Below are 27,112 nucleotides of genomic sequence, written 5' to 3' on the forward strand. Positions count from 1 at the left end.
AGCCCCTCCATATCCTACTGACCGTTCCTCTGGCCAGGCCTCTGGAAAGTTTGTATGTGGGTGCCACGTTAAGTCTTCTTTCCAGACACCCCTTCGTGAATCTATGCACTCTCATGAACATGACCCTTCCAATCCTCACCGCTTCACAACTATGACCATATTTATTCTTCCTTCTATTCTGGGAACTTCGTGACGCACTTTTTCTCCAATTACGTACTCCAGTTATAGCGTGCAACAGCCTGTGAAAAAAAATCTGGTGTTAGTCTCACCCCCACAGTCAAAATTGTAGCAGATACCTTCTCTTGTTTGAAAAAAAATCATAATGGGTGGCTTTTCCCGCCAGCAATGCTTGTTCCTTAAAACCTGGAGCACGAATATATCCCACTTAATGTATCAGTCGTAGGTAACCAACTTATAACAAACTTCCTAAATATGTAAAATTCCGATTGCAAGTACGACCGACCGAATCGTTTAGGAGCGTATCTGTTTGCAGTAAGCCCAGCTGGTACTGTGAACACCAGACACTAGATGAATTTGGCTATTGACAATAGTCCAAACGAATGTAAATGATGAGTGTCTCCCAATCAGAACAAGCGACTTGGTATCAAAAGTTCAATCGGAAACATTACTAATTGTTACAAATATTAGAAATGTTCACCTTTTCTCAGAAAAAGGGAGGTAATTAGTTCCATCATCAATAGATATTAATGAAACCACAGCTTCAGTTGCATCCTATTGAAGGCAAATTGAATACGACGGAATTTCCCAACCCATCTAGGCATTACCTTGAGCAATATTCTTAAGCATTTTTTAACGTTGATACAACTAGAATGTTACGACTACCCCTTCGGGATTTTAAAAACACCAGTATTTTTGGGAAGGATCATTATGCACTCATTCTCGTGTGGATTGCTCATTTTTCTGCCTTTTTTGCTTTTCCAGTATGTTTTCAAATTTTCACTTGGCTTAGGTCCTTTTGATTTTCCCTCCTTTTGATCTTATTCGTTCCTCGGCTTCTTTAGACCTTTAAACAGTGTCGATTTTAAGTCTATTTCCACGTTCGACTCGCCGCTGATTCCTTGTGCTGCTCTTCGTCGAATCTTTAACTTTTCTGGTGTTGCCTCCTAGATTTTTGTTTTCATTTCTCTCTCGTTCTTTTTTATGACCCGTTTTCTTCCTGATTCTGTCGTTCCTTGCACTGTGTCTGCAGGGACACTGCTACTGGTCGTGGCGATTAGCTCGGTCAGTATTATCAGCCTCAGTGCTGTGTTTACCTCCAGGATGGTTCCCATGATCCATTCTCTCTCGCACTATGCCCTCTTCCTCTGCCCAATTACCTGCCAGTCTCTCTAGGCACAGTCTGTTGCCGCGAACAGTGAGTGTGGTCAGTCTGCCTTCCCTTGCTATAGCCTCTCCTGTTAGCATGTCAGCATCCTCTGCAAATAATTTCAGTCAGTAATCCAACTCCTTCCCAATCCCTCTGATTTGTGTCCACCTCCTTCCCAATCCCTCTGATTTTCGTGTCCACCTCCCTCCCAATCCCTCTGATTTCTGTGTCCCTCTCCCTCCTAATCGCTTTGATTGCCATGCCCACCAATCGCGCTGGCCCCTGTGCCCGCCTGTCTCCCCAGTCTCTCCAGTGGCTGCTGAGCCCGCCTCCCCGGCCAGTCTCTCCAGTTAAAGTCAGTGGAGCCGCCTCCCTGGCGCTCTCTCCAGTCAGACGCTGCTCGCACTTTCTGTTCGCCCCAAGCTGCTTCCCTCTGCCTCTCCCGCCCCCCTCTGCTCGGTCTCTGCAGCCCGCCGAGCCCGTTTTTTAGCCCGTGTGCGATCCGGCCCGCACCGTTTCATGTATGACTGGAGGAAGGTTTGACTTCGACGATGGCGGGAGTTACTGCGGCGGCTGGGAAGACGGCAAAGCCCATGGTCACGGCATCTGCACGGGGCCGAAGGGCCAGGGCGAGTATAGCGGCTCCTGGGCTCACGGGTTCGAGGTGGTGGGAGTCTACACCTGGCCCAGTGGCAACACCTACCAGGGCTACTGGACCCAGGGCAAGCGCCACGGGCTGGGGGTAGAGACCAAAGGGCGCTGGTGTTACCGGGGGGAGTGGACGCATGGCTTCAAGGGCAGGTACGGGCTCCGGCAGAGTCTCAGCAGCCCGGCCAGGTATGAAGGCACATGGAGCAATGGGTTACAGGACGGATACGGTGTGGAGACCTATGGAGACGGCGGTGAGTACTGGCGAACCTCCTTCCCTCCCCACTCCAGACTGCAGCAGCAATGGACAACTTTACCTGGGGGCAAAATAAAGACCAAATCCATCCAGCAATCTGGGTCCACTCAGTGTTCAAACGCTGCTTTCGACCTTAAATAAATTTCACATTTCAGAAATCTCCTAGCTTGCTAAATGGACATGTTTAGGAAAGACCCAGGTTCTTATTTTGCCCCCCTCCAGGAATGGGGGTGGCCGGGGAAAACCTGCCAGCTTTGCCGCCTGGACTTTCTCCCGGAGACCAGCCCAGAAACTTGCTCTAAAAGAGCAAACTTCCACCTGATGGCCCCCTGAGCAACAGAAAAAAAAGCAAGTGAAATTTACATTGATAGTGGAGGAAGTACAAGCAACATAATGTGTAGTGGAGAGCAGAGGCGAGTGTTGTTATCACTTGGTGCGAGGAAGTAGCCACGCGTGATTGGTGATTTATGGGGAATTGTTTGGGAAGTGCTCACTAGCCTGGCTGATGTTTCTTATCCGTTCCAGATGTCTGTAGTTTGAGGATTAGGGAGGGGGGTGGGTCTATTAATTCACAAGAGAACCGATAAGAGTTGAATCTGGATTAAATTCGATTTTTTTTCATGCAACCTTCATTCACTTATGTTTGTTCCACAGTGAGGGAGCTCGGCGTGGGAGCACGAACTGCGTATGCACTAGAATCCTTTCTTGTAAAAACAAACTCTGCAGCCAACCCCATCAAATCTAACATGTTCACAATGTTATTGAGCTATTCCCCGCCATATCCAAATTATCACATCGTTCCACAGAATAATGATGGTATTTCATTTTTTGAAAATATCGGTACATTTTGAAGACAGAGAGAGAGTAGTCAAATGCTATAACAGATGTCTAGATCCACGTAAGCCATCCACAGCAACAGCTGAAGAGGCGAGCAACATACAGAGTGGGTGTATGTTCCTTGTCAAACGCCTCCAAAAGTGTTGAAAATGTATGGGACGAGAGTGAAAGTTCTGTACGTTTTATAATCAGCTCAACTGCATAAAGACATTTTAACAAATGAGATCAACTTTACTAACTTCAAAATAGATCATGTGTTGAAATTCTCAAATTTATGTTTGTAATAGTTTCAGTTGTTGACAAGGAATGCAGATGCTATTCTAAACATTAACAATACCTTAATGCACATTTTAAAGGAAAATATGACATTGGAACAAAATTATCCCTTTCTGTGCCCCATTTTCAAGTTACTAAAATACTGTCTATATTGACCCTGGGCATTTGCTTTTTCCCTTTTAACTCAACAATATAGAATTTTAACTAAACTGTCTCTCCGTAGTCTGGTCGCATCTCTTTATTATAGTCATGCAGGGTAGACGTTTAGAGTAGCTAAGTGTAGTGGGCGAGAAGAGGATTGGGAGAGGTTTAAATGTCAACAAAGATTGATAAAGAAGGGTAGGAGAAACTATGAAGCTGGGCTAGCGCTTAATATAAAAAAGGATAGCAAGAGTTTTTATAAATATATAAAAAGGAAGAGGCTGGCTAGGGTGAATGTTGGACCCTTAGAGGATGAGAGGGGGGACTTAGTGGTAGGAGATGGGGAAATGGCTGAGGTCTTGAATAACTTTTTTGTTTTGGTCTTCACGGAGGAGGACGTGAATAATTTGCCGGGTGTTAGCGATGGAAAGGTGGTAGGACTGGAGGGTCTCAATGACATTATTGTTACTAGAGAGGCGGTGCTCGACAGACTGGAGGGACTGATTGTGGACAAGTCCCCAGGACCGGATGGAATGCATCCGAGGGTTCTGAAAGAAATGGCGGAGATGATAGTGGATGCCTTGGTGGTTATTTTCCAAACGTCGCTGGATTCCGGGGAAGTGCCGGAAGATTGGAAAACGGCTAATGTTACACCGTTGTTTAAGAAGGGTGGCAGGCAAAAGGCAGGGAATTATAGGCCGGTTAGTTTAACGTCCGTTGTAGGTAAAATGTTAGAATCCAGCATCAAGGAGGAAATAGCGAGGCATCTTGAGGGGAATTGCTTGATAGAGCAGACACAGCACGGTTTCGTTAAGGGGAAGTCGTGTCTGACAAATTTATTGGAGTTCTATGAGGATGTGTCGAGGGCGGTGGATAGAGGAGAGCCGGTGGATGTGGTCTTTCTTGATTTTCAGAAGGCGTTTGACAAGGTACCTCACAAGAGGTTATTGCAGAAGGTAAGGGGGCATGGAGTTGGGGGTAGGGTGTTAGCGTGGATAGAGGATTGGTTGTCAAATAGGAGGCAGGGAGTAGGGGTCAATGGGTTCTATTCGGATTGGCGGTTGGTGACTAGTGAAGTGCCCCAGGGGTCGGTGCTGGGGCCTCAGCTTTTTACCATTTATATAGATGATCTGGAGGAGGGAACCGAGTGTATGGTGTCGAAATTTGCTGATGACACCAAGATTGGTGGAAAGGCAAATTGTGTGGAGGGTGTGGAGAGTCTGCAGAAGGATCTAGATAGGCTGGGCGAATGGGCCAGGAACTGGCAAATGGAATTTAATGTTGGCAAGTGCGAGGTGGTCCACTTTGGTAGGAATAATGGTAGGAAGGACTATTACTTACGTGGCGAAAAACTGCAGCAGGCGACGGTGCAGAGGGACCTCGGGCTCCTTGTGCATGAGTTGCAAAAACCCAGCTTGCAGGTGCAGCAGGTGGTCAGGAAGGCTAATGGGATGCTGGCCTTCATAGCGAGGGGGATTGAATATAAAAGTAGGGAGGTCTTGCTGCAGCTGTATAGGGCATTGGTGAGGCCGCAGCCGGAGTACTGTGTGCAGTTTTGGTCGCCGCACTTACGCAAGGATATTTTGGCCTTGGAGGGAGTGCAGAGGAGGTTTACTAGGCTGATACCAGAGTTGAGGGGGTTGAGCTATGAGGAGAGGCTGAATAAACTAGGCTTGTACTCGTTAGAGTTTAGAAGAATGAGGGGAGATCTCATTGAGACATATAAGATGATGAATGGGATGGATAGGATAGAGGTGGAGAGACTCTTCCCGCTCAGAAAGGACAGTAGGACTAGGGGGCACAGCCACAAGATAAGGGGGGGGGGGGGGGAGCGGTTTAGAACGGAGTTGAGGAGGAACCTCTTCACTCAAAGGGTGGTGAATCTCTGGAATTCTCTGCCCGTTGAGGTGGTGGAGGCTGCCTCGCTATATATTTTTAAGACGCGAGTTGATGGGTTTTTGATAAGCGAGGGGATTAAGGGTTATGGGGAGAGGGTGGGAATGTGGAACTGAGCCACGACAGATCAGCCATGATCTTATTGAATGGCGGGGCAGGCTCGAAGGGCTAGATGGCCTACTCCTGCTCCTATTTCTTATGTTCTTATGTAAAAGGTCCTTTGGCCCATCGAGTCTTCACTGACAATAACTACCATTAAAAACGTGCTAATCCCATTTTCCTGCACTTGCCCCATATCCTAATCCCTTCCAGTTGTGCTTCCTGGAAGGTACATTTGCACTGCTCCCTGTCCACGTTCCCTCAGCTTGACTGTTGACACTTTTGCATGTGTGAAAAGTGTTACAGGTATAACAGGTTGTTGCTGCAACTTTTGAAAGGCATCTGCTGATTTATCCAAACTAGGATGGGGCAGAATTGGTTTTGTTTCCAGATAGCAATAGTTATTTCTTGGATATTTCTTATCTACATAATGTTATGTACTGTAACAAACGTTGATTTTGCTGGAGTGTTTCCAGAAGAGAAAGTGCTTGGAATATTGAATTCCAAGAGAGTATTGCAGGAAAGTAAGCCAAATTGTGTAGGCTTACAATTTTTAGAAGGCACCATGGCAGGATTGGTCATAGGATTTTGATTGTTTTGAATAATTTCCTGGGTAATTACTTGAACTATTACATTCTCCTACCTCTTCCGTAAAGGCGATTTTAAACATGCGTTGTTAAAAAGTAACATATGTGATAACAGAGAAATTTCTGCCTATGATTAAAGTATGACATATGCTACTGCTTCATATGCAACTCATTGTTCTAAAGATACACAAGTTGAATATTCATATGTGAAAATGTTTTGCTGTTTATTAAGTAAGAACAAGAGTTGGAACCACGATTTCATTTTCATGTTAAAAGCAACAGACTTGACCATATCCAGTCCATCTATAGTTAGGATCAAGATATTTCAAATGGCTCAACAATTAAATGCACTGCCTGGTGAATTATTGAACCGTACAGGATAGGATTGCTGGTCTTTGTTCAGTGAGCTAAGCTCAACTAGGTTGGTAGTGTGGGTGTTACAATTACTTGGCATCAAGAGATAGAGAGAAGGTTCCCGTTCCTAATCACAGTCTTGAAATTTTTGATGGTGCCTATGTATCAGCGTCAGGTACAGTCAGAATTGGGATGGCCTGCTTGATCCAGTAGCTTGCTGGAATTTGCTTTCTAAGCTCAGGCTGATGATGTCCATGGAATTATACCACAGCATGAACCTCTGTCTGCAAGAGAGGGGAGGAAACCTGACAAACAAAATAAAATGAGGATGATGTTAGTTTCTTAATCATAAGTTAGGTACATTTGTAGTGATAAGAGAAAGGGTTGTGTTAAGATAGATCCTGATTTTTTTTTCCTAATAAGGAATATTAATGTTCATACACCATATAGCTGCCAAAATTAAATCTTACAAACACTGAATTCATCTCTTTTTTTTGCAAAATGAGCACTGAAAATCTCAATGTTCCTTCAGGCACTGAAACATTAAAAACTAAATGAGAATCTAATGTTAATTTTCAAAAATAATTGTGAACTTGGTTCAATACCCATGTCCAAATGAACTATTTTGTCAGCCACCTGCTAATGGAAAGGACTAGAGTTTAGCGAGGTAGTTGAGAGTGATCAGATCATCGACTAAAAATAGTTTTCCAACTTACGAACCAATGTCATCATTGACCAAAATACCCAACGTGGGAGCAGAATACTGAATGTGACATTTAAACACACTCAAACATAAGACATAATCTGGATCACATCAAAGCAAAAATAAAGAAAGTTTATGTAGATAAGGATTGAAATTAAAAGGCCCGGACGTAATGCACAGATCTGAGCTGTATTGATAACTTTAAGTCCTTGGTGAGATCTCTCAGAATCCTCTATACTTTCCAAAATCTTCCAGAAATAATACTGATTTTATCTAGGAATATCAGTCTATGAGTGAGCTATTGCATTATTCATTAGAGAACCATGAATTAAAATTCACTTCGTATTAATAATAATTATAATATCATAATTAACTTTAATGTTTGTTCATCCTAAAAATAAAGTTTTGAAAAATTGCAGTTATTCGGGTCATAAGTACAACAATTATTATTGAATAAATCAATTACATATCTAATCAAGTACCTTTTTAATGATTGGGTATATCTGGATATATTGCATAGAGTGCTCTGTACTATAAAATTTTAATTTAGAAAAGTTAATCAAGGGATACTGTTAATTAAATGCAGTACTTGTATTACTAAATGTGAAGAGGTGGTATAGAGTCCACTTTCAGTGTTCTGGATATGGAAGAACAACTCTCATTTATAATGTACTTGGTACGTTCATGAAGTAAATGCAATATTGCTTTCCATGATTCTATACCAATCTCGGACCTTGAAAAGCAAATCTACTCCATGATATGTTAGAGTATATCCAAATGTTATCAGTTTTGACTTCCAGAATTTGAACGTTGTGACCAGTTGCTGCAATGGTTTTTCTTGTTAATGGAATGTATGTATTCTCCAAAAATTGGGATCAGTGAGTTTAAATCATTAAAGTTTAGCTTTTGAAGCTTATAGCTCACAGAAAGGCATTATATAATTTTATGGTGTAACACAGATTTTTAAACTCATGTGGTAAGTTTCTTCAAGATTTTCTCCTACAGTCGAGATCAGCAATTAATTTTGGCACATGAGAAAAAATGGAGAAGGCCCAGAACAATTTCATCATGGTCCTCCATGAAATTCTCTCTAGACGTTGTTTTGTAATGAATGTTTTTGTTTTGAGAAATGCTACCCACTGCTAGAAATTCACTTGTCAACATTACCATGGAAACAGGTTTTCTTTGGTTGAGAGTATAAGGTCCAAACATTTTACTTAGCTGGTTGTGTTTTCTCTAGCTTTAGGAAGCATTTTTAAATGTTAGTTTGAAAAATGGAATCTATTATATTAGCAAAGAACACGTGAAAATATTACATGAGTAAGGGTTGCTTGTCAGCAAAAATTAATCCTTAAAGTACATACTTGATGTGTTCATCTATTGTTTATGTGTGTGACTTAACAGAAGGCCCCTATTACCATTGATTTAAAAAATGCACAATAATGGATTAATTCTCATCAAAGAAAACAATTAACACATTTTGTATGGTAATTAAGATTGTAAAAGATTAATGAAAATATCAACTATTGTGTTATAATTCAGGCTACTATTTAATATTCGGCACAAATCAGCAGCCATACGTAGGTCATATGCCAAAGTCTGGTTTGCATGTCACACTCGGGCCTTGATACTAATGTGTGATACATTGAAAATAATTGCTCAATCTTGCTCATACTCCCAATATATCCAAATCGACAGAAAAAAGCATATGACAAATAAAATTATACAGAGTTATGTTTATATTTGATGATTAGATAGCAAAATATTCCTTAACTTGCACCAACACATTAAACTGCATTCTAAGTTTAATATAATAAATCAATTCAGGGATACTTGATCCTTTTTTCTTCTCTGGAGTCCTTTAAGCAATGCTATATTGCCATAGATAGGCTTCCAGGCACTTAGGAGTTCTGGCTCACCGCAGCTACATGGAGCTCAACACTTGAGTCACATGAACTAAAGAATTACCAGCAGGCTGTGGTTAGAGCAATGTGAATCAAAATAAGAACAAGATGATATCCATTTGCACAAATTCTCTAGGGTGTCAGCAGATCTTCTGCCAAAATTATGGCAGGCAAGGAAGAAAACCCACCCCCTGACCCCTAGCATTTGTTGTTCAGCAAATGCTATTTGTGGCAAAAGTTCATTACCTGTCCCTTTATACAAATACAGCTTCCTCTCATTATTAGTTACCAACACTAACTTGTACATACGCAAAGCTTCAAGCAGAGCAGAACACCCAAGTGCAGTTCAGGGAGGCAAAATCAGACAAAAATAGAGAAAAGTCACGGAAGCAGATGTAAGGAAGGCTAACCAAAAGTTGGAATGAAGAGGTAGATTTTGAAGCGGATCTTAAAATAGGAGATGGTGACACAGAAGTGATTTAAGAAGAGAATTCTGAGGTGTGGGACTTGGGTGCTCAACTTGGGATTAAATAGGATGGCAAGGTGGTGAACAATTGGGTTTCTCCTGAGATAGTAGATAAGAACATAAGAAATAGGAGCAGGAGTAGGCCAACTAGCCCCTCGAGCCTGCCCCGCCATTCAATAAGATCATGGCTGATCTGTCATGGCTCAGTTCCACATTCCCGCCCTCTCCCCATAACCCTTAATCCCCTCTCTTATCAAAAACCCATCAACCCGCGTCTTAAAAATATTTAGCGAGGTAGCCTCCACCACTTCAACGGGCAGAGAATTCCAGAGATTCACCACCCTTTGAGTGAAGAAGTTCCTCCTCAACTCCGTTCTAAACCGCCCCCCCCCTTTATCTTGAGGCTGTGCCCCCTAGTCCTACTATCCTTTCTGAGCGGGAAGAGTCTCTCCACCTCTATCCTATCCATCCCATTCATCATCTTATACGTCTCAATGAGATCTCCCCTCATTCTCCTAAACTCTAACGAGTACAAGCCTAGTTTATTCAGCCTCTCCTCATAGCTCAACCCCCTCAACTCCGGCATCAGCCTAGTAAACCTCCTCTGCACTCCCTCCAAGGCCAAAATATCCTTGCGTAAGTACGGCGCCCAAAACTGCACACAGTACTCCAGCTGCGGCCTCACCAATGCCCTATACAGCCGCAGCAAGACCTCGCTACTTTTACATTCAATCCCCCTCGCTATGAAAGCCAGCATCCCATTCGCCTTCCTGACCACCTGCTGCACCTGCAAGCTGGGTTTTTGCGACTCATGCACAAGGACCCCGAGGTCCCTCTGCACCGTCGCCTGCTGCAGTTTTTCTCCACGTAAGTAATAATCCTTCCTACCATTATTCCTACCAAAGTGGACCACCTCGCACTTGCCAACATTAAATTCCATTTGCCATTTCCTGGCTCATTCGCCCAGCCTATCTAGATCCTTCTGTAGACTCTCACCACCCTCCGCACAATTTGCCTTTCCACCAATTTTGGTGTCATCAGCAAATTTCGACACCCTACACTCGGTTCCCTCCTCCAGATCATCTATATAAATGGTAAATAGCTGGTAAATAGATGCGGAAGATAGGGAGTTTATGGTGTGGCCAAAAACAATATCTTTGATTTTTCCACTGTTTAACTGTAAGAAACTATATCTTATCCAAGACTGAATATTGGCAAAGTGGTTTGGCAACACAGAGACTGTAAGGAAGTTGAGAGAAGTGGTGGAGGGGTGGAGCTGGTGGTTGTTCTCCAAGAGGAAGCATGTAGAGGAGGAAGGAGGGGAGGGCAAAACAGGGGATTCCCAGAAATAATGTGGGGTTAGGAAGAAAAGACATGCCAGAGATACTCTAGAGTACCTACTTACCAGCGAAGCACATGACACAGTGGTTAGCACTACTGACTCAGAGTGCCAGGGTCCCGGGCTCGAATCCTGGCCTGGGTCACTGTCTGAGTGGAGTTTGCACATTCTCCCCGTGTCTGCATGGGTTTCCTCCAGGTGCTCCAGTTTTCTCCCATAGTCTAAAGATATGCAGATTAGATGGCTTAGTGTCAGGGGAGCTGGCTAGGTTAAGTGTATGGGGATAGAGTCTGCGTGGGATTGCAGTCGGTGCAGGCTGAATGGCTTCCTTCTGCACTGTAGGATTTTATGATTTTATAAGGCATTTAATGGTTTAGTAGATCATGTCAAAGGCTGCAGAGGGTTGAGGAGAAAAATACAACATGGCCGTTTGTAACTTTGATTTGTGCTGGTCCAGTGTTGTAGCCTGAAAGAAATCTGATAGGAGAGAATCAAATAGGTTCAAATTTGGCTGGTGACAACATGCTCAAGAAATTTGGAGATGAGGCAATAGTTTGCAAGATTGTCCTGTTATTGGTTGGTGTTCTCTTGAAGAAAGGGTCTTTCCAATTTTAACACTTGCTAATTCAAAATGACCAATGAATGATAGAAATCTTAACTCTGTTTTCTCTCCTTACAAATGTTGCCAGACTTGCCTTGTCTTTCCAAAGTCCTCTGTTCTTCTTTCAGAACAGGTCTCCTGTCTGCCCATTCTTTTGCTAAAAGGTGGCGACGCCTAATTTGGGCTCTTCAAAAACTCTACATTCCACTCTTACATGCAGTTTGAAACAAGATGGAGCTTGGATCCATTAGGACTACAATAAATAATTTTATGACTTTCTACAGTGATGCAGTGTGTTTCATTTGCATTCACTGCTGAATCCAAAGCAGTTCCACTGAATTTTTTCAATTCCACTGAGATCCACTCAGAACTGTTGAAGTAATGCAATAATGTTTCTGCTTGTTGACTCCAATGTAACACTTAGTAGATAATGAAGAGTAAAATCAGGTGGGTGTAAAACCAACATTGTATCTGATTTTAAGCAAAAAAACTGTGGATGCTGGAAAATCTCAGCAGGCCTGGTAGCGTCTGTAAGGAGAGAAAGTAGAGTTTGGGTCTTCTGACTTCCACACAGTTTGCAAACACGATCCCCAATCTTCCTACTGTGTGCCATTTTAACTCAGCACCTTGCTCTCATGCCCACATGTCTGTTCTTGGCTGGTTGCAATGCTGCAGTGGAGCTGAAGGAGCAGCATCTCATCTTCCAGTTAGGCACGTTACAACCCTCTGGATTCAGTGTTGAGTACAGCAGCTTTGGGTTGTTGCCTTTCTCCTCGATCTTAAACCCATTCTTTTAAAAAATCCTGTATACGCATTGCCTCAATGCAACCCTCCAGATCATGCCACCTGTCTTTGGTTCTTAAAGTTACTATTTTTTTGTTGCAACCTCACTCAGATCGAACACATTCTCCCTCCCTTCAGTCCTGACAAAGAACTAAAGGACTTAAAACATTAACTCTATTCTCTCTCCTTACAGATGCTGCCAGACCAGCTGAGTTTTCCCAGGACCTTGTACCCAATTCTGTTGGCTTCCCTTGAGAATTAGCTTAGAATCACCCCAAATTGGAGTCTCCAGCTCCTTGCAATCCTTTGTATGTTTTGCATCATAAGGCACAATAAAGCTAGGATTTTAACCTAGCAATTAGAATAATTTGGGTTGGTCAGCAAGTTGCACAGTTGGGTGCAACTGTGGGAATTTTGTAAGGTTTTCCAAATGACAAAGCAATGCAGCTAACAAGGGTGAGTGTAACAGGGAGCATTGAAGATTACTCCTGATATTACTGGAGCTTCCTAAAGATCTGTGATATGATTTCTTATTTCTAGGTAATTTGTAACAATTTGTGTGAATGGTTTGTATGTAACTTGCTCATTTGTGTATATCTAGAGATTCATTAACTAGCAGCCCCTTCATTCTTTTTCAGCTTGAAGTGTCTCTTTTTTTCCTTTTTTGGAATGATCAGGTTCTTCCTTAGGCTTTGATCCACTAGGTTTGTGGTATTGCAGTAACATGGCCTTTTTAAAGGGATGATCCTTTTGAGGAGCCACATGATCAGGCTGGACCCGATGGAGAGGCTGCGTGGGAAGCCAGGCCAATCGAGATCAAAGCTATGCATCCTAGGATGGGAGGTACCTCAGGTGGAGCAGGGAGAGGAAGAATAGATTTGTGTATTAGTTCTGTAAGACCCTTGCATATATTATTAATAAATCGTTCATTGTTGCTGTCATGTCTTTACTACAGGTATTTTTCTCTGGGGTTAGGTTAATTATGAGATGAGCTCTTTATGAAGCAATTTCTCAGATGCGGGGTGTAGTTAGCTTTTAGTGAATCTTATAAATTCTTTCTAATTGCTCTTGCATGCATAAAATTGGATTCTTTTTGCTTTGACATGATATCAACCCTTATGCATCCTTCTTGCCTTATTTCATGGATAAATATGACACAATCTTTGGCGTGACTATATTGGCTGGGTTTCTCCCAAAATAATTCTAAGTCCCCAATTCGTGTGAAGATGGGAGTAACTCCATTTTTTTTGGTGTGATTTTCAGATTGAATCTCTGACACTCTGCATCACAGAGTGCCCTAGTAAGATTCTCTCTGAAAATCAGGGGACATGGCCTGTTTCTGCCCCAGAGGCTGGCAGTATTGTGTTGCACGGGCCACTGCACGAGTACCAATCCCTAGTCACTGGCCTCCCAGACCTCCCCGGGCAAGTCTCGCTGTCCCGATTTCACCCTGACCCACCACCCAGATGGCCAGCTCCAATCGTCATCCTCCCTCTCTCTGCCTGCAATTCTGAATGCAGAGTGGCACCTCTACTGACTGCGCCCCAATTGGCCTGCTTCTTGGCACTGCCCAATGCCTGGTGCCCCTTGGGCAGTGCCAGGCTTACCCTCAACCTCCTGGAGGTGTCTCAAGGGCCTCTCTTCTCTTCAGTGGGGTTGGCCTCCTGTTCCCCATTTGTGGGGAGCAGTTAGATATCTTCAAAGAGTGCTGGTAGATATTTTATGTCCACTTAGGAGGGCAAAGAGAGCCTTTTATTCAGCAACGCATTCAAATGACAGCATCTCTGACAATGCAGTAGTCCCTCTACTACACAGAAGCATCATGCCAGGTTATATGCTGAAGTCTCTAAATTGACACTTGAACTCATGGGGTGGGATTTTCCAGCCACACCTGCTCTAATACTGGAAAATCCAACCCATGATTAACAGACCTTTGCATGGTCCGCTGTCCACCCATTATGGTTCCCGTGGTGGGCAGGATGGGAAAATGGTGCCCAGCAAGAATGCCACCACTGAAGTAGCTAAACTTGAGTTTTCACAGCTGTCCTTTTTATTTCATCCACAATGTCAGATAACTCCTCTTCCGTCCATTGGACAATGTGTCCCAGCTAACAGGACATAGATGGATTCCTACTCCCAGATCTTTTGTCAATGTAACTTTGTAACCAACTATTTAGTCTATGCAAGAGGAGCCTGATATGAATTACTCATTGATTTTCTGACGCCACATACTAAGAGCCCTGTCACAAATGTGAGAAGCAAGTCAGTCATTCCAGCTGTTATACAGATGTAAATGCACACTGTTCAGGAAATGCTCAGTAGTTTAGGCAGCATCTTTGGAGAGAGAAACAGTTAATATTTCAAGTTATTGTGTTTTCATGTTCACTTTGAGTCACCTGGCTGCTGTTGCAGTCAAACAATTCTATCCTGTGGATTGGCAGAGCAGAGAATTCCTCCCACGTTTTTATTGCTAACTCATAATACCAAGTTTTGGTAGGCTACAGCAAACTGGATTCCACTGAGCCGTGTGCAGTATAGGCAGCCATATATATGATTAGCAAACAGCAAAAGAAAGTAGAAAAAGCAGTTTTTTTTCTAAAAGGCTGGCTAATATACAGAACAACTTCCCAGTAAGGGTGGTGGAAAGGGTGATGGATTTCAAGGATAAACTAATATGGTTCATGTGGGATTCAAGGCTAGTACAAATGCACCAAGGAAGAACTGTGGACAGGTGGGCTTGACAGATCATTGGTCTTCTGCCTGAAACTATCACAATGACTGGAATTTTACTCTTCCGCAAAGAGCAAGTTGACAAGCGGTTGTGAAATTGGCCACCACACCATGTGCAGTTGAGATCCTAAAGTGGCCAATTAATTGCTACTTAAAAGCCTCTTCCTGTTGTTGTTGTCGTCATTTTATCCAAGGCAGGGGAAGCCAACACTACAAAAGCCTTAGCTGCCATCTCACAAGTTACGTCACCCCAGTCTAACATTTTCCCTATCCTCCCCAGCCATATCAATCCTGGCCTCCGACATCCCTCACCAGGTAAGTGTAGGGTCTCAGCACCCTGCAACCTGACACCAATAAGACCCTGAACTTCTTTGTGAGTGTCTGTGCTTCTTGACTTTGAGGACTGGCTGCAGTCCCACCAGGGACCATGGCTCCCAATGGCACTGCTGGGGAAGAGAGTTGCCATCCATTAGTTGGCTGGAAACTCTTGGAGATGGAAATTCCTCTCATTTGGGGATGAAATACCAACCTTAAGCCCATTAAAGGCTTAACAACTGCTAAATAGCTGTAAGGTGAGCTGGCCAGTGCAGGTGCTTGCTATTCACTTTTATGCTGGAGGCAGGGAACCCTACTGCTGTGTAAAATTTAGCCCTACGTTACAAATAAATAAGATGTGAAATTCGATTCAATTACTCTTTGTCAACAAAAAGTCAGTAACTTGTCAAACAAATTTGACACCAAGCTACCTCAGGTATTAGGATAGATGACCAAAAGCTTGGTCAGTAGGTAGGTTTTACGGAACACCTTAAAGGAGGGAGATGTACAGTGACAAGGAAGTTCCTAACATAAGACCTAGCTGGCTGAATGCATGGCCTCCAATTGTGGAGTGATGAAAGTCACTGATGCTCCAAAGGCTAGACTGGGAAGAGCTCAGTGCTTTACAGGATCAATAGAGATTATGGAAGAGACAATGAAAAGATTTCAAAATGTGTGGGAATTTTAATCAAAGTGTTGTGGGTGAATGTGTCTTCGTGCAATTAAGGACATGGACAGCAAAGTTTTGAATAAGCTCAAGTTTATGGAGGGTGTAAGGTGGGAAACAGGCCAGGAGAACAATGGAACCTAGAGGTAACCAAGGTATAGGTGAGGGTTCCAATAGAAGATAATTTGAGGCAAGCATAGAGATGGGCAATTGCCTGAAGACAGAAGGAGGCCATCATGATGATGGAGAGATTGGACACCATGTTTACAAATAGTCTGGCTCAATCTCTGTCATTGGGCAGGAAGAGAGAAAGTTGGTGGCTAGAAAACCAAGTTGGTAATGGTGCTGAAGGCAGTGGCTTCAGATTTTCCAGCACTGGACATGTGGACTGGAAGGTGTGACATAACAAATCTGAGGTTGTGGAGGGGTTGAAGAAGAAGTTTGTGAGGCAGAGCTGAGATAGGATCTTTCATTATTGAGTTATTGAGTGATGTTATCAGCTTTGACATTATTTTGTAGCACAACTGAATGTTATAAATTAGAATTAGAGAGCTCAATGGAGCTGCAGAACATTCCGTAATGTAAAATGATATATATCAAAATTAAGCTCTTTTAACTTGGGTACAGAAATTAAAGGATTAATCAAAATGTGAAATGTTGCTATGAAGTGGCATTTCATATCTTGAAGTTCAGTTTATTTGCAAAATGTATTTTTTATTAAATAATAAAATTAACCAATTATATGAATACAATGATTAATACAACTGATCCAACTGACTACAGATAATCATTGGATCAGTCACACGAAGATCAGTAACAACATTATAGATCATTTTACAGTCCCATGAATAAAAGAATAGGAGGATCCAAAGAATTGAACAATTGTGGCAACTCATCAGTTTCCTGATGCTAGCTTTGATAGTATGAAACTTCACTTTGATAGGTTTGCAAAATTTTGTTTTAATGCAAATCTCTTCACAGCAAAACTCAACAAAAGAAAGGAATTACAATTAAGTGACTGCTGTTTCAGACAATATTTAGCCATCAAACATTCAACAATAAGTTTCACTGCCTTTCGTCTCCATTCTGTTCTGTTCTAGTCAATATACGTTGAATGTTTGTGGTTTAATTAACTTGCTACTAAGCTGACCTCAAAGTTGATGGCTTTGTGATTCTCGAGAATTTTCATGTTTTAATTTGGCATTACTAATCATATTATTCTAATGCTCTCAAAAGTCAGCAAATATTTTTACTAATATAGGATGAATGAGATTTCAATGCCTGTACACAGAAAGCCGTAATTGTATATTTCAAACTACAGAAGTGAACAAACCAAAGTGTATACCATTGCTTTGGTAGCAATAATAGGAAGACAGATTATTACTTGAATAGGTGTAAATTGAGAGAGGTGGATATTCCATGAGACCTTGGAGTCTTCGTGATCAGTCACTGAAAGTAAGCATGCAAGTACAGCGGGCAGTAAGGCAGGCAAATGATACATTGGCCTTCACGGAGAGAGGATTTGAGTGTAGGGATAGAGATGTTTTGTTGCAATTGTACAGGGCGTTGGTGAGGCCACACCTAAAGTATCATATGCAGTTTTGGTGTCCTTATCTGAGGAAGGATGTCCATGCTATAGAAGGAGTATAGCGAAAGTTTACTAAGCTGGCTCCTGGGATGGCAGGTCTGTCATATGAGGAGAGACAAAGTCAGTTGGGATTATATTCACTGGAGTTTAGAAGAGTGAGAGGGGATCTCAGAGAAATGTATAAAATTCTAACAGGCTTAGACACGATAGATTCAGAAAAAATGTTCCCAGTGAAGGGGGAGTCCAGAACGAGGGGGTCATATTCTGAGGATAAGGAGTAAACATTTAGAACTGAGGTGAGAAGAAATTCTTTCACCAGAAGGGTGGTGAATGTGTGGAATTCACTACCACCGAATGTAGATCAGGCCAAAACGTTGTTTGATTTCAAGAAGAAATTAGATATACCTCTTAGGGCTAAAGGGGAACGAGGAATATAGGGGAAGAGGGGGGGTGGAAATCAGGATATTAAATTCGATGATCAACCATGATCAAAATGAATGGCAGAACAGGCTCAAAGGGCCGAATGGCCTACTCCATCTAGTTTCTATGTTTCTATATTGTTTAAAATTATATTTGTGGGAATTTTCCAGTTCTGTTTAACTCTAATGTGTAGTTAGTTTCATCAATTCAGTTGAGGAATTCAGGAAAGAATGCAGTTATTTGAAAAGAAGTGGGTCATGGGGAGAAGGGAAGAAAATGAATAGCACCAGGTGAAATGCTCATTCAGAAAGCAGATGTAGAAATGATGGACCAAAAGATTATACTATCCTTTGATCTTTGAGTACAATACATAGCTTTGCAAAAAGACCATATGAGGATTAGTCTATATGTACTAGTGGCATCAAGTAAACTTTTATACTGATTCCCAAATCTGTGCAATATCTCACACCTTTACATAAAGTATCTGTGAAAGACAAAGACACAGTATTAGCTGTTTCACTTTTGAACTTTCACCATTGGCTGAAAGTTTGTAAGGCGCAGACATGCCTGAGTCACCTGAACAGCTCATTATACAAATGAAGCTAAAATGATAGCACCACCACACAAAGTCGGCACAGTTGAGGCTGCCTGGATTGCAGAACTCCAGCCGAGTTTTTCTCCTGGTTCTTAGCATCTCACACCACCACACAGTTGCATATCTTGTTACATCCTTTGTCCACTCATAGCAACTGTCTTATTTCTGCCTATGGGATAGACAGCTGTTTGTGGCATACTCTAAGAATGTGATCAAGAGAATTTGCAGGTAGCAGAAATTGATAACATAGATTTCATATCCTTGGCAGATAAATAGCAAGCAATCTTATCATGCTGAGCTGGAACATCATCCAAAGTCACCAGCCTACATTACAGTGTTCATCTTTTTAATGATTCCTTATCTATGAACCTACTCACTTACTAGTATTGGTATTCAATAAACAATCCTGGTAGTGAAATTAGAACAAAAACAGGATTGTAACATCTAATTGAATTGTTTGCCACAAATCTATATAGTCTCTAGCCGTGAGAATTATGGTAGCACAAAATATAAAATTAATGAGATTCAGTATTGGCTTTATAACTAAAAGAAAGATGCTAAGGCTGAGAAAATTACTTATCCATGTAATTGTGCAGAAAAATATTATCAAATAAAATATTAAAACTTGGTATGTAACTACTGCTTTGTTTTGCAGTCTGATGTATTCACAAAAAGCTGAAAACCTACAAATAGTTGCTGAGTGTACTTTTTTGAAGGGGCAATAACAACTGGATTATCAAAAAAATGGTCAACATGTCCATTATATATATGTATAATGTGTTGGGTATTTAAAGTTTTAAGGGCACATTGTAATTCATTTTTAATCCATGTTCTGAAGGAACGTACCAAGGACAGTGGGCCGGAGGAATGCGTCATGGATACGGTGTACGCCAGAGTGTGCCATTTGGTATGGCCACAGTCATCCGCTCACCTCTCCGTACGTCCCTGGCATCCCTTCGAAGCGAACAGAGCAATGGCACAATTCTACATGACATATCTGCCGATAGTCCAGCTGGCACAAGAGGGGGTTTTGTGCTCACATTTCACAGCGATACAGAATTAATGACTGGCAAGAAAAAGGGCTTTTTCCGAAGAGGATCACTCCTGGGAAACCTAAAGCTCAAAAGGTCTGAATCCAAGTCATCTTTGGCTAGCAAACGTAGCTCTGCTCGAAGTGAAGCATCAATGAGCAGAATAAGTTCAGCAAATAGTGATGCCAACTCGACAATCAGTTTTGGAGAAGGCGATTCTGAATATTTGCCAGTGGAAGACCATGTCGATGCTACCACAACTGAATCATATATGGGAGAATGGAAAAATGATAAACGCAGTGGGTTTGGTGTAAGTGAGCGATCCAATGGTATGAAGTACGAGGGAGAGTGGTTGAATAATCAGAGGAATGGTTATGGATGTACGACTTTTCCAGATGGCACAAAGGAAGAAGGAAAATATAAAAATAACATTTTAGTTCGAGGAAAGAAAAAGCACCTTATACCCATCAGAACCAGCAAAATCCAAGAAAAAGTGGGGAGAGCAACAGAAGGAGCACATCGAGCAGCAGCAATTGCCAGAACCAAAGTGGATATTGCTGCTTCAAGGTGAGTTATACTATGCAGTTACCCTCATTCTGACTAACTTCAAAAGTTGTTCTAAACATGATTAATTTGAACCCAGTTGAAATGTATGTGAGTTAATATTTGCAAATCTTTGAAGCTGAAGGTGGTATATGATTTTGCTCAAAGCTACAATTATTCAAACAGTCTCACAATATAATAACTTAGAATCATAGAACAGAATCCCAACAGTACAGAAGCAGGCCATTCGGCCCATCGCATCTGCACCGACTCTCTGACAGAGCATCTTACCCAGACCCTATCCCCGTAACCCAACATATTTACCTTGCTAATCTCTCTAACGTACCCATTTTAGGACATTAAGGGACAATTCAGCATGGCTAACCCTCCTAACCTGCACATTTTTGTGAACCAGTACAGCTTTAGGAAACATGATGCATTTCTTTTGCTGAATTTCCTCCTTTCTCCGAGAAGTGGTAACTCAATAATTATATTCCACGTTCCCCTACCTACCTCCAGGCTTAAAATTATGCATTTTTGGCTCTTTATACTGTTTGCTAACCTTGCATGACTCTTACTGAAATAAACCCATCATGAACTGATCTTTCTTTGCACTGTTTAAAATAGGCATTGCTTTCACGAATAGCTAAAATGTTATATATTGGCTGCAAAGCTGTTTCGTACTGTGGACCTCTGAGCATAGGAATGAATACCTTCACTTTTTGTCTACAGAACAACGCTTCTATTGTCAAAAAATACCTCTCCCTCACCCACCACCACCACTGTCATTCATTTGTGACTTTACTTATGAAGCTAAATTTCCCATTTTTGTATCTGGAAAATGCCAAACATTTTGTGAAATAAAATTGGAGAAAATTGGTCCTAATATATATTTGTTTAAGTTGAGAATTGCAGCATTGTTCCATAACCAGTTGAGGAATTCAGCTCTAGTTTTGAAAGTGTTTCATAATGAACAACTTTAAAGAAGATGAATTGTGCCTGGCTACCTTCAAATCATAACGCATAATGTCAGAAACGTGTTGTCAAATTTATGTTGCTTCTTTGTTCTCAGTTAAATGATTGCGTTGCTATTGAGCCAATATAACTCATTGAAACTGCCAATGTAATAATGGGAAAATGTGTTATTTTGGCAAGTTATTAGTTCAATATTTTGATGTAATTGTTGAAGATTAAGAGGTGATCTAGTTGAATTCTTTAAGGTCATTAAAAAATTGATGTGTTTGTTAGGGCAACACTATCTCCTATGCAGGTGCTTTCAGAGTAAGGGAATCATACGTTAAAATTAGAGCTAGGTCATTTGAGTAATGTCAGGAAGCACTTCCTCACAAAGGGTGCTGGAAATCTGGAACTCTTAAGCCCCTGCCACCCTAAAAACTGTTGAGGTGAGATCAATTGAAAATGTCTAAATTAAGGTTGAAAGATTTTTATTTGACAATGGTATTGCCGGTTAGAAAACTTAAGCATTATGGATGGAGTTAAGATACAGATCAACCATGGTATAACTGAATGGTGGAAGAGGTTCAAGAGATTGAATGGCCTATTCATATGTTATTAATATTTTGAATTCTAAATTTTAATATAATAATCAAAAGATACATTGTGGCTCCCCCCCCCCCATTATTCACTGTAAAACCACATGTATGAACTACGTGTGTGTTTTTTAAGAAAACATCATGGACTCAATCTGCCAAATGGTCTCCTTTAGTGTTGACACCATTCTGCAATTCCACTTTTATTAATTCTGTGACATTAATGGACTTAAAGGGCTGATTTATTTTTCACTGTGACAGCATAAATAAATGTCAATTTAAGCCTGAGATGATGATCTAATCTCATCTGGACTATTCCAGCAATAGTGAAATTAAAGTCTATTTCTCCCCATTGACACACTTACTGCAACCATAGCCACTATGCACACACAACTCAAGCTGCCTTCTTTCCCAACAGTACTATGTACTGCTGAAGGTTTGGGACTTAACTATTTGCAGGCTCCATAGATTATATAATTACCAAAGAAATGTTGTTTGTCAGTGAAGTTTATGAGTATTTAATCCAATGGTAGAATGTGTAACTATCTGTGATGTCCGTGCTTGTGTCGTTTGGGCAGAAAAGTAAAACATGATTGTGACCATGACATCATCAGTTTGGGAACACTGAAGATACTCAATGTGGCCCTAGATCTACTTGTTGAGCTTCATTCCCTGTGGTGGTTATTAGTTATTGTTTGTGGATAATCTATTTGATATTTTGACTGCTTATGAAGCATAATTAGGTCAGGAGTTTGGTCAAGCTAGTCATATTTTGGAGCTTCACTAAAAACCCACTTACATAATTTTATGTAAAGTTCAAACAAAGACAAGTGGTAATTATGAATATTTTTTGCTTTGAATTCTATCCACAGCCGGAAGCAGATTGTTTAGTTTTGAGAACACTTGAAAAGCAATATTTTTGTCTGCTTTTATTAATGTCATCAGTTTGAGTGTTATCATTGCTGCGATATTGTCATCTGGTGCATACAGATGTTGCCATTCAAATTGAGTGTTCTTTTTTAAACTTCAGGTATGCAATAATAATTGTGTTCTGCTTTGTATGACAATTCCCCAACATTCCATGGCATGAGTCCCAGCTAAGCATAGAAGGATTACTTTGTCTAAAAACAAATGATCCTGTCAATTGCACTGCATTAGCAACAGTGCAGAGTTTCGGAATTCATATAATTTGCCTCTTAGTAAATCTAAAAATGAGCTAAATCATAATTCGTTGATAGAGATTGCTGCTCTTGAGAGAATGTTCCTTCTTGAACCATAAAAATGTATAAGTAACTGCAATGCAAAGCTTAGATTTGTATAAGGGATTTCATTATAAGATTAAAATTTCATTCACTGTAATATCATGATCCTGCTTGCTACCAAGAGAAAATGTCTGAATTCAACTGCATATTGGGGTGGCACAGTGATTAGCAGCGCCAGGGACTCGGGTTCAATTCCCAGCTTGGGTCACTGTCAGTGTGGAGTTTGCACATTTTCCCTGTCTGTGTGGGTTTCCTCCAGGTGCTCCAGTTGCCTCTCTGTCTGAAAGACATACTTCTTAGGTGCATTGACCTGAACAGGCACCGGAGTGTGGTGTCAAGAGTAATTTCACAGTAACTTCATTGCAGTTTTAATGTAAGCCTTGTGACTAATAAATAAATGAATGAACATATGTAATTAGGTCTAAATCAATGCTTAAATTCACATTCTTCAACTTCTGGACATATACTGAAATATAATTTTCTTTGTCTTATTTTCTTCCTCCTCCCATCCCCAAGTACCTTACAAATGTTACTCTGACACCAACTCCAAGTAGAAGGTAAACTTGGGCTAAGGCACCTCAGCTTCTAATTTCTCTCCCACTTTCAGAAAGTGTATGGTGTAAGATTTTGTATGGTTTTGACATGCAGAACACAAGTGTTGAAACACCCATATTGTTAGTGGATTTAGTAGTTTGGAGGTGGGTAGGTGCCAGGATTCAGATTTTTAACACTTTAACCTCCTACCTGACCCAAATTTAACTTCGTTTTAATGTTAAAATTCCCCATACCATGGAGCCGTAGAATCCTACAGTGCAGAACGAGGCCATTTGGTCTATCGAGTCTGCACCAACCACAATCACACCCAGACCCTATCCCATATATTTACCCTGACTAGTCCCCCTGACACTTAGGTTGATTGGCCATGCTGAATTACCCCTAACTCGCACATTTTTGGACTGTGGGAGGAAATTTGAGCACCCAGAGGAAACGCATGCAAACATGGAGAGAACGTACAGACTCCACACAGTGACCCAAGGCCCAAATTGAACCCGGGTCCCTGGAGCAGTGAGGCAGTAGTGCTAACCTCTGTGCCACTATGCCACCCATACCCTGTGCCCTTCCAATATACTGTTTTACCACAAAAATTGAGCAACAATTATTTATACTGCCATGAGACTTGAATTTCTCTCTGGATTAATAGCATATGAAGACAAAAGCATTCTTCTAAAACTCGTTGCTCTATTTTACAACAAGCATTCACCTGCTAAATGTAAGTGGGTTAACATCTCCATTAAAATAGCAGACAGAAAAATTCCAGAGAGATGCATTCAAATGTTATTATTCCACAGCATAATTCCAGTGCTGACGTCTTTGAAACTGATCTTGTTGATGGTGTCAGCTATGGCTCAGTTGTTAACACTTTTGCTAACAATTGTGCATCTTTAGAAACCTGACAACAAAAATAGAGACCGCCACTCCAGTACAGCGCTGAAGTAATGCTGCACTATCAAATTGCACAATATTTCAGATAAGACAAGCAATCAACTCTGCTCTCTTGGGTCAATATAAAAGATCCTGTGTCAGCATATTTGAAGAAAACCATGGAAGTTATCCCTGGTGTTCTGGCTAACATTTATCCCTGGGTCACAATCACATGATTTTTATCTGTTTGTGGAAGCTTGTGTGCAAATTGGATGCTGAATATCCTATATTATAAGGACTTGGAGGCTTTAGAGAGAGTGCAGAGAAGGTTTACCAGGATGTTGCCTGGTATGGAGGGTCTTAGCTATGAGGAGAGATTGGGTAAACTGGGGTTGTTCTCCCTGGAAAGACAGAGAATGAGGGGAGACCTAATAGAGGTGTACAAAATTATGAAGGGTGTAGATAGGGTGAACAGTGAGAAGCTTTTTCCCAGGTCAGAGGTGATGATCACGAGGGGTCACGTTCTCAAGGTGAGAGGGGCGAGGTATAACTCAGATGTCAGAAGGATGTTTTTTACGGAAGGTGGAGGGGGCCTGGAAGGCGCTGCCAAGTATGGTGGTGGAGGCAGGCACGTTGGGATCATTTAAGACTTACCTGGATAGTCACATGAGCAGACTGGGAATGGAGGGATACAAACGAATGGTCTAGTTGGACCAATAAGCGGCATAGGCTTGGAGGGCCAAAGGGCCTGTTTCCTGTGCTGTACTGTTCTTTTGTTCTTTGTTTATTACGGCAGTGGTTACATTTTAAAAGTACCTCATTGACCATAAAACAATTTGGTTATCAAACTTCTGTTGTCATCCATCTCCTAGCTGCTTGATCCTGAGATCATAAAAAGCATTATATTAATGAAAGTCTGTCTATTTACCATTGTCACATTCTTGAATCATAGATTTTTTTTAATGAAAGAATTCTTATGTCAAGCTGCATTTTGTTAGTTATATATGAAGATATGAAGGTTCACTTATGAACTATAGATTTCATTGTAAGCTCTGGAATTGAAGGGGCTAAATGTTTGATTTACCTTGAACCATGACATAAAAGCTGATAAATCTGTCATCATAAACTACCAAGTGAGGGATGATGATACAATCTAATCTGAGCTAAACTATTTCGAGCAGCTATGTGGCCAATGTCTATTTCTCCTAGTGACATTCTTGCTTTCACCATTGCTACTGTGTGCTTCATTCAAATTTTTAGAATACTACTTTGAGGGATCCTGCACAAAATGCCATGGGTACTTTCTCTGGCTGACACTACCAAGAAGACGTGGAAAATGCTAAAATATATCGCTAGTAATATCATAACTTATTTATGGTCCGCTCTCCAAATATCATATTGTAATATTTCTGTTTCAGACTCTGATCTTTCAGCAAAATTGTAAACTCCAATGAGTTTAGATCCAAATCATATGCCATTCTTCAATAGTTTTGAACAGCGGTTTGTCTCTATTGATTCATCTGCATTGTAAAAGCAAGGTATGTTTTCAGTATCAAACTTGAAAAGGGAGGCATAAAATAATAAAACCTAATGCAAGTTGAAAAGTATTTTTGATACACAGTAATTTGTCAAACAAATTTGCAACAAAAGCAGCCTGAAAATGGATTGTCCTGATGGCACAGAACATAGTTCTCCTGATGGCACAAGTTGCTTCGATAATGTTGAATCTCTTGTCTGTGTTGAGTTTGGTGATTTCAGTGGACCTGGGTTTGGGAAGACAGGGGCCAATGCGCATGTGCAGTAGCCCGTTCAGCGCTATTCTACCAACCTCTCCAGCAGGAAGAGGCGCCATCCCCTGGTTTCTGGAGTGAATCACGCTAGTGCACTCTGCAATGCATAGTGAGAGATTCATTTTGAGACTCCTGCTGATACATCCCCTATAAAATTATTCAAATATGTCTGAGGCTGAATGAATGTTTCATCTACAATGAAGTCTAGGGTTATGGGGGCAGACAGGAAAGTGGATTTGCGGTCACATTCAGATCAGACACGATCTTAGCAATAGAGCAGGTTTCAGAGGTGAAATGTCTGACTTGTTATCTATTATGTTCTATTATGATCTATTATGTTCTTAAAAAGCATATGCCCTAAGGAAGGGTAACTGAATGAATGGTGCCCTTTCAACCATACCCCCAGCAAGAGTCAGTGCCTTTAAGTGGGTCATGGGGTCAATTGATGTGGAAAATGTAAAATCAGCTGGATAAATGCCTATAGTTAGGTTAATTGTTTTCTGGTTTGGAGACATCCTTGACACCAAACTACAGATTTCAACGTAGGAAGTGGCTTCTAATTAAATTTCAGAGTTTTACTAACAACTGAATGGAAGAAAACTTTCTGTATTCAGAGCTATTCTGAAAGCCCGGGGGGGGGGGGGGGATGTAAAATCACAATTTTCTGTTGTTTCCATTATCAGATATCATCGGGGGACAAAAAGCTGCTCCATTTGATCTACAAATTTGTCAGGAAAACACAAATGGTGTTTGTGTTTTCCTGACAAATTTCTAGATCAAATGGTAATGAATCATTGCTAAAAGTTAGACTTTGATAAAAGAGTATTCTGTGTGTTAAATAACTCTGTAGTAAGAAACGTGACTAGCTATGTAAGTCATGCAGTGTATATAATCTTATTAAAATCAGCCTGATGCCACTTCAAATTGTGTTCTCCAAATCAGAAACTGTTCACAAGTTCTCCTTCCTTCAGAAGACAAACGA

General features: G+C 41.2%; 1 protein-coding gene across 1 annotated transcript in view; it reads left to right on the top strand.

The window, feature by feature from the left end:
- Window positions 1-1,705: 1,705 nt before the first annotated feature.
- The window catches only part of LOC145346602 (junctophilin-1-like), a 129,905-nt gene continuing 104,498 nt past the window's right edge, over window positions 1,706-27,112 (top strand). The window contains exons 1-2 of the mRNA XM_080194067.1: window positions 1,706-2,229; window positions 19,371-20,130. Coding sequence (XP_080050193.1) covers window positions 1,851-2,229; window positions 19,371-20,130 — 1,139 coding nt within the window. The 5' untranslated portion in view covers window positions 1,706-1,850. The remainder of the gene's footprint in view (window positions 2,230-19,370; window positions 20,131-27,112) is intronic.

Source organism: Carcharhinus amblyrhynchos, chromosome 8 (assembly GCF_965287045.1).
Source record: "Carcharhinus amblyrhynchos chromosome 8, sCarAmb.v2.hapA, whole genome shotgun sequence".
In the NCBI taxonomy this organism is placed as follows: Eukaryota; Metazoa; Chordata; class Chondrichthyes; order Carcharhiniformes; family Carcharhinidae; genus Carcharhinus; species Carcharhinus amblyrhynchos.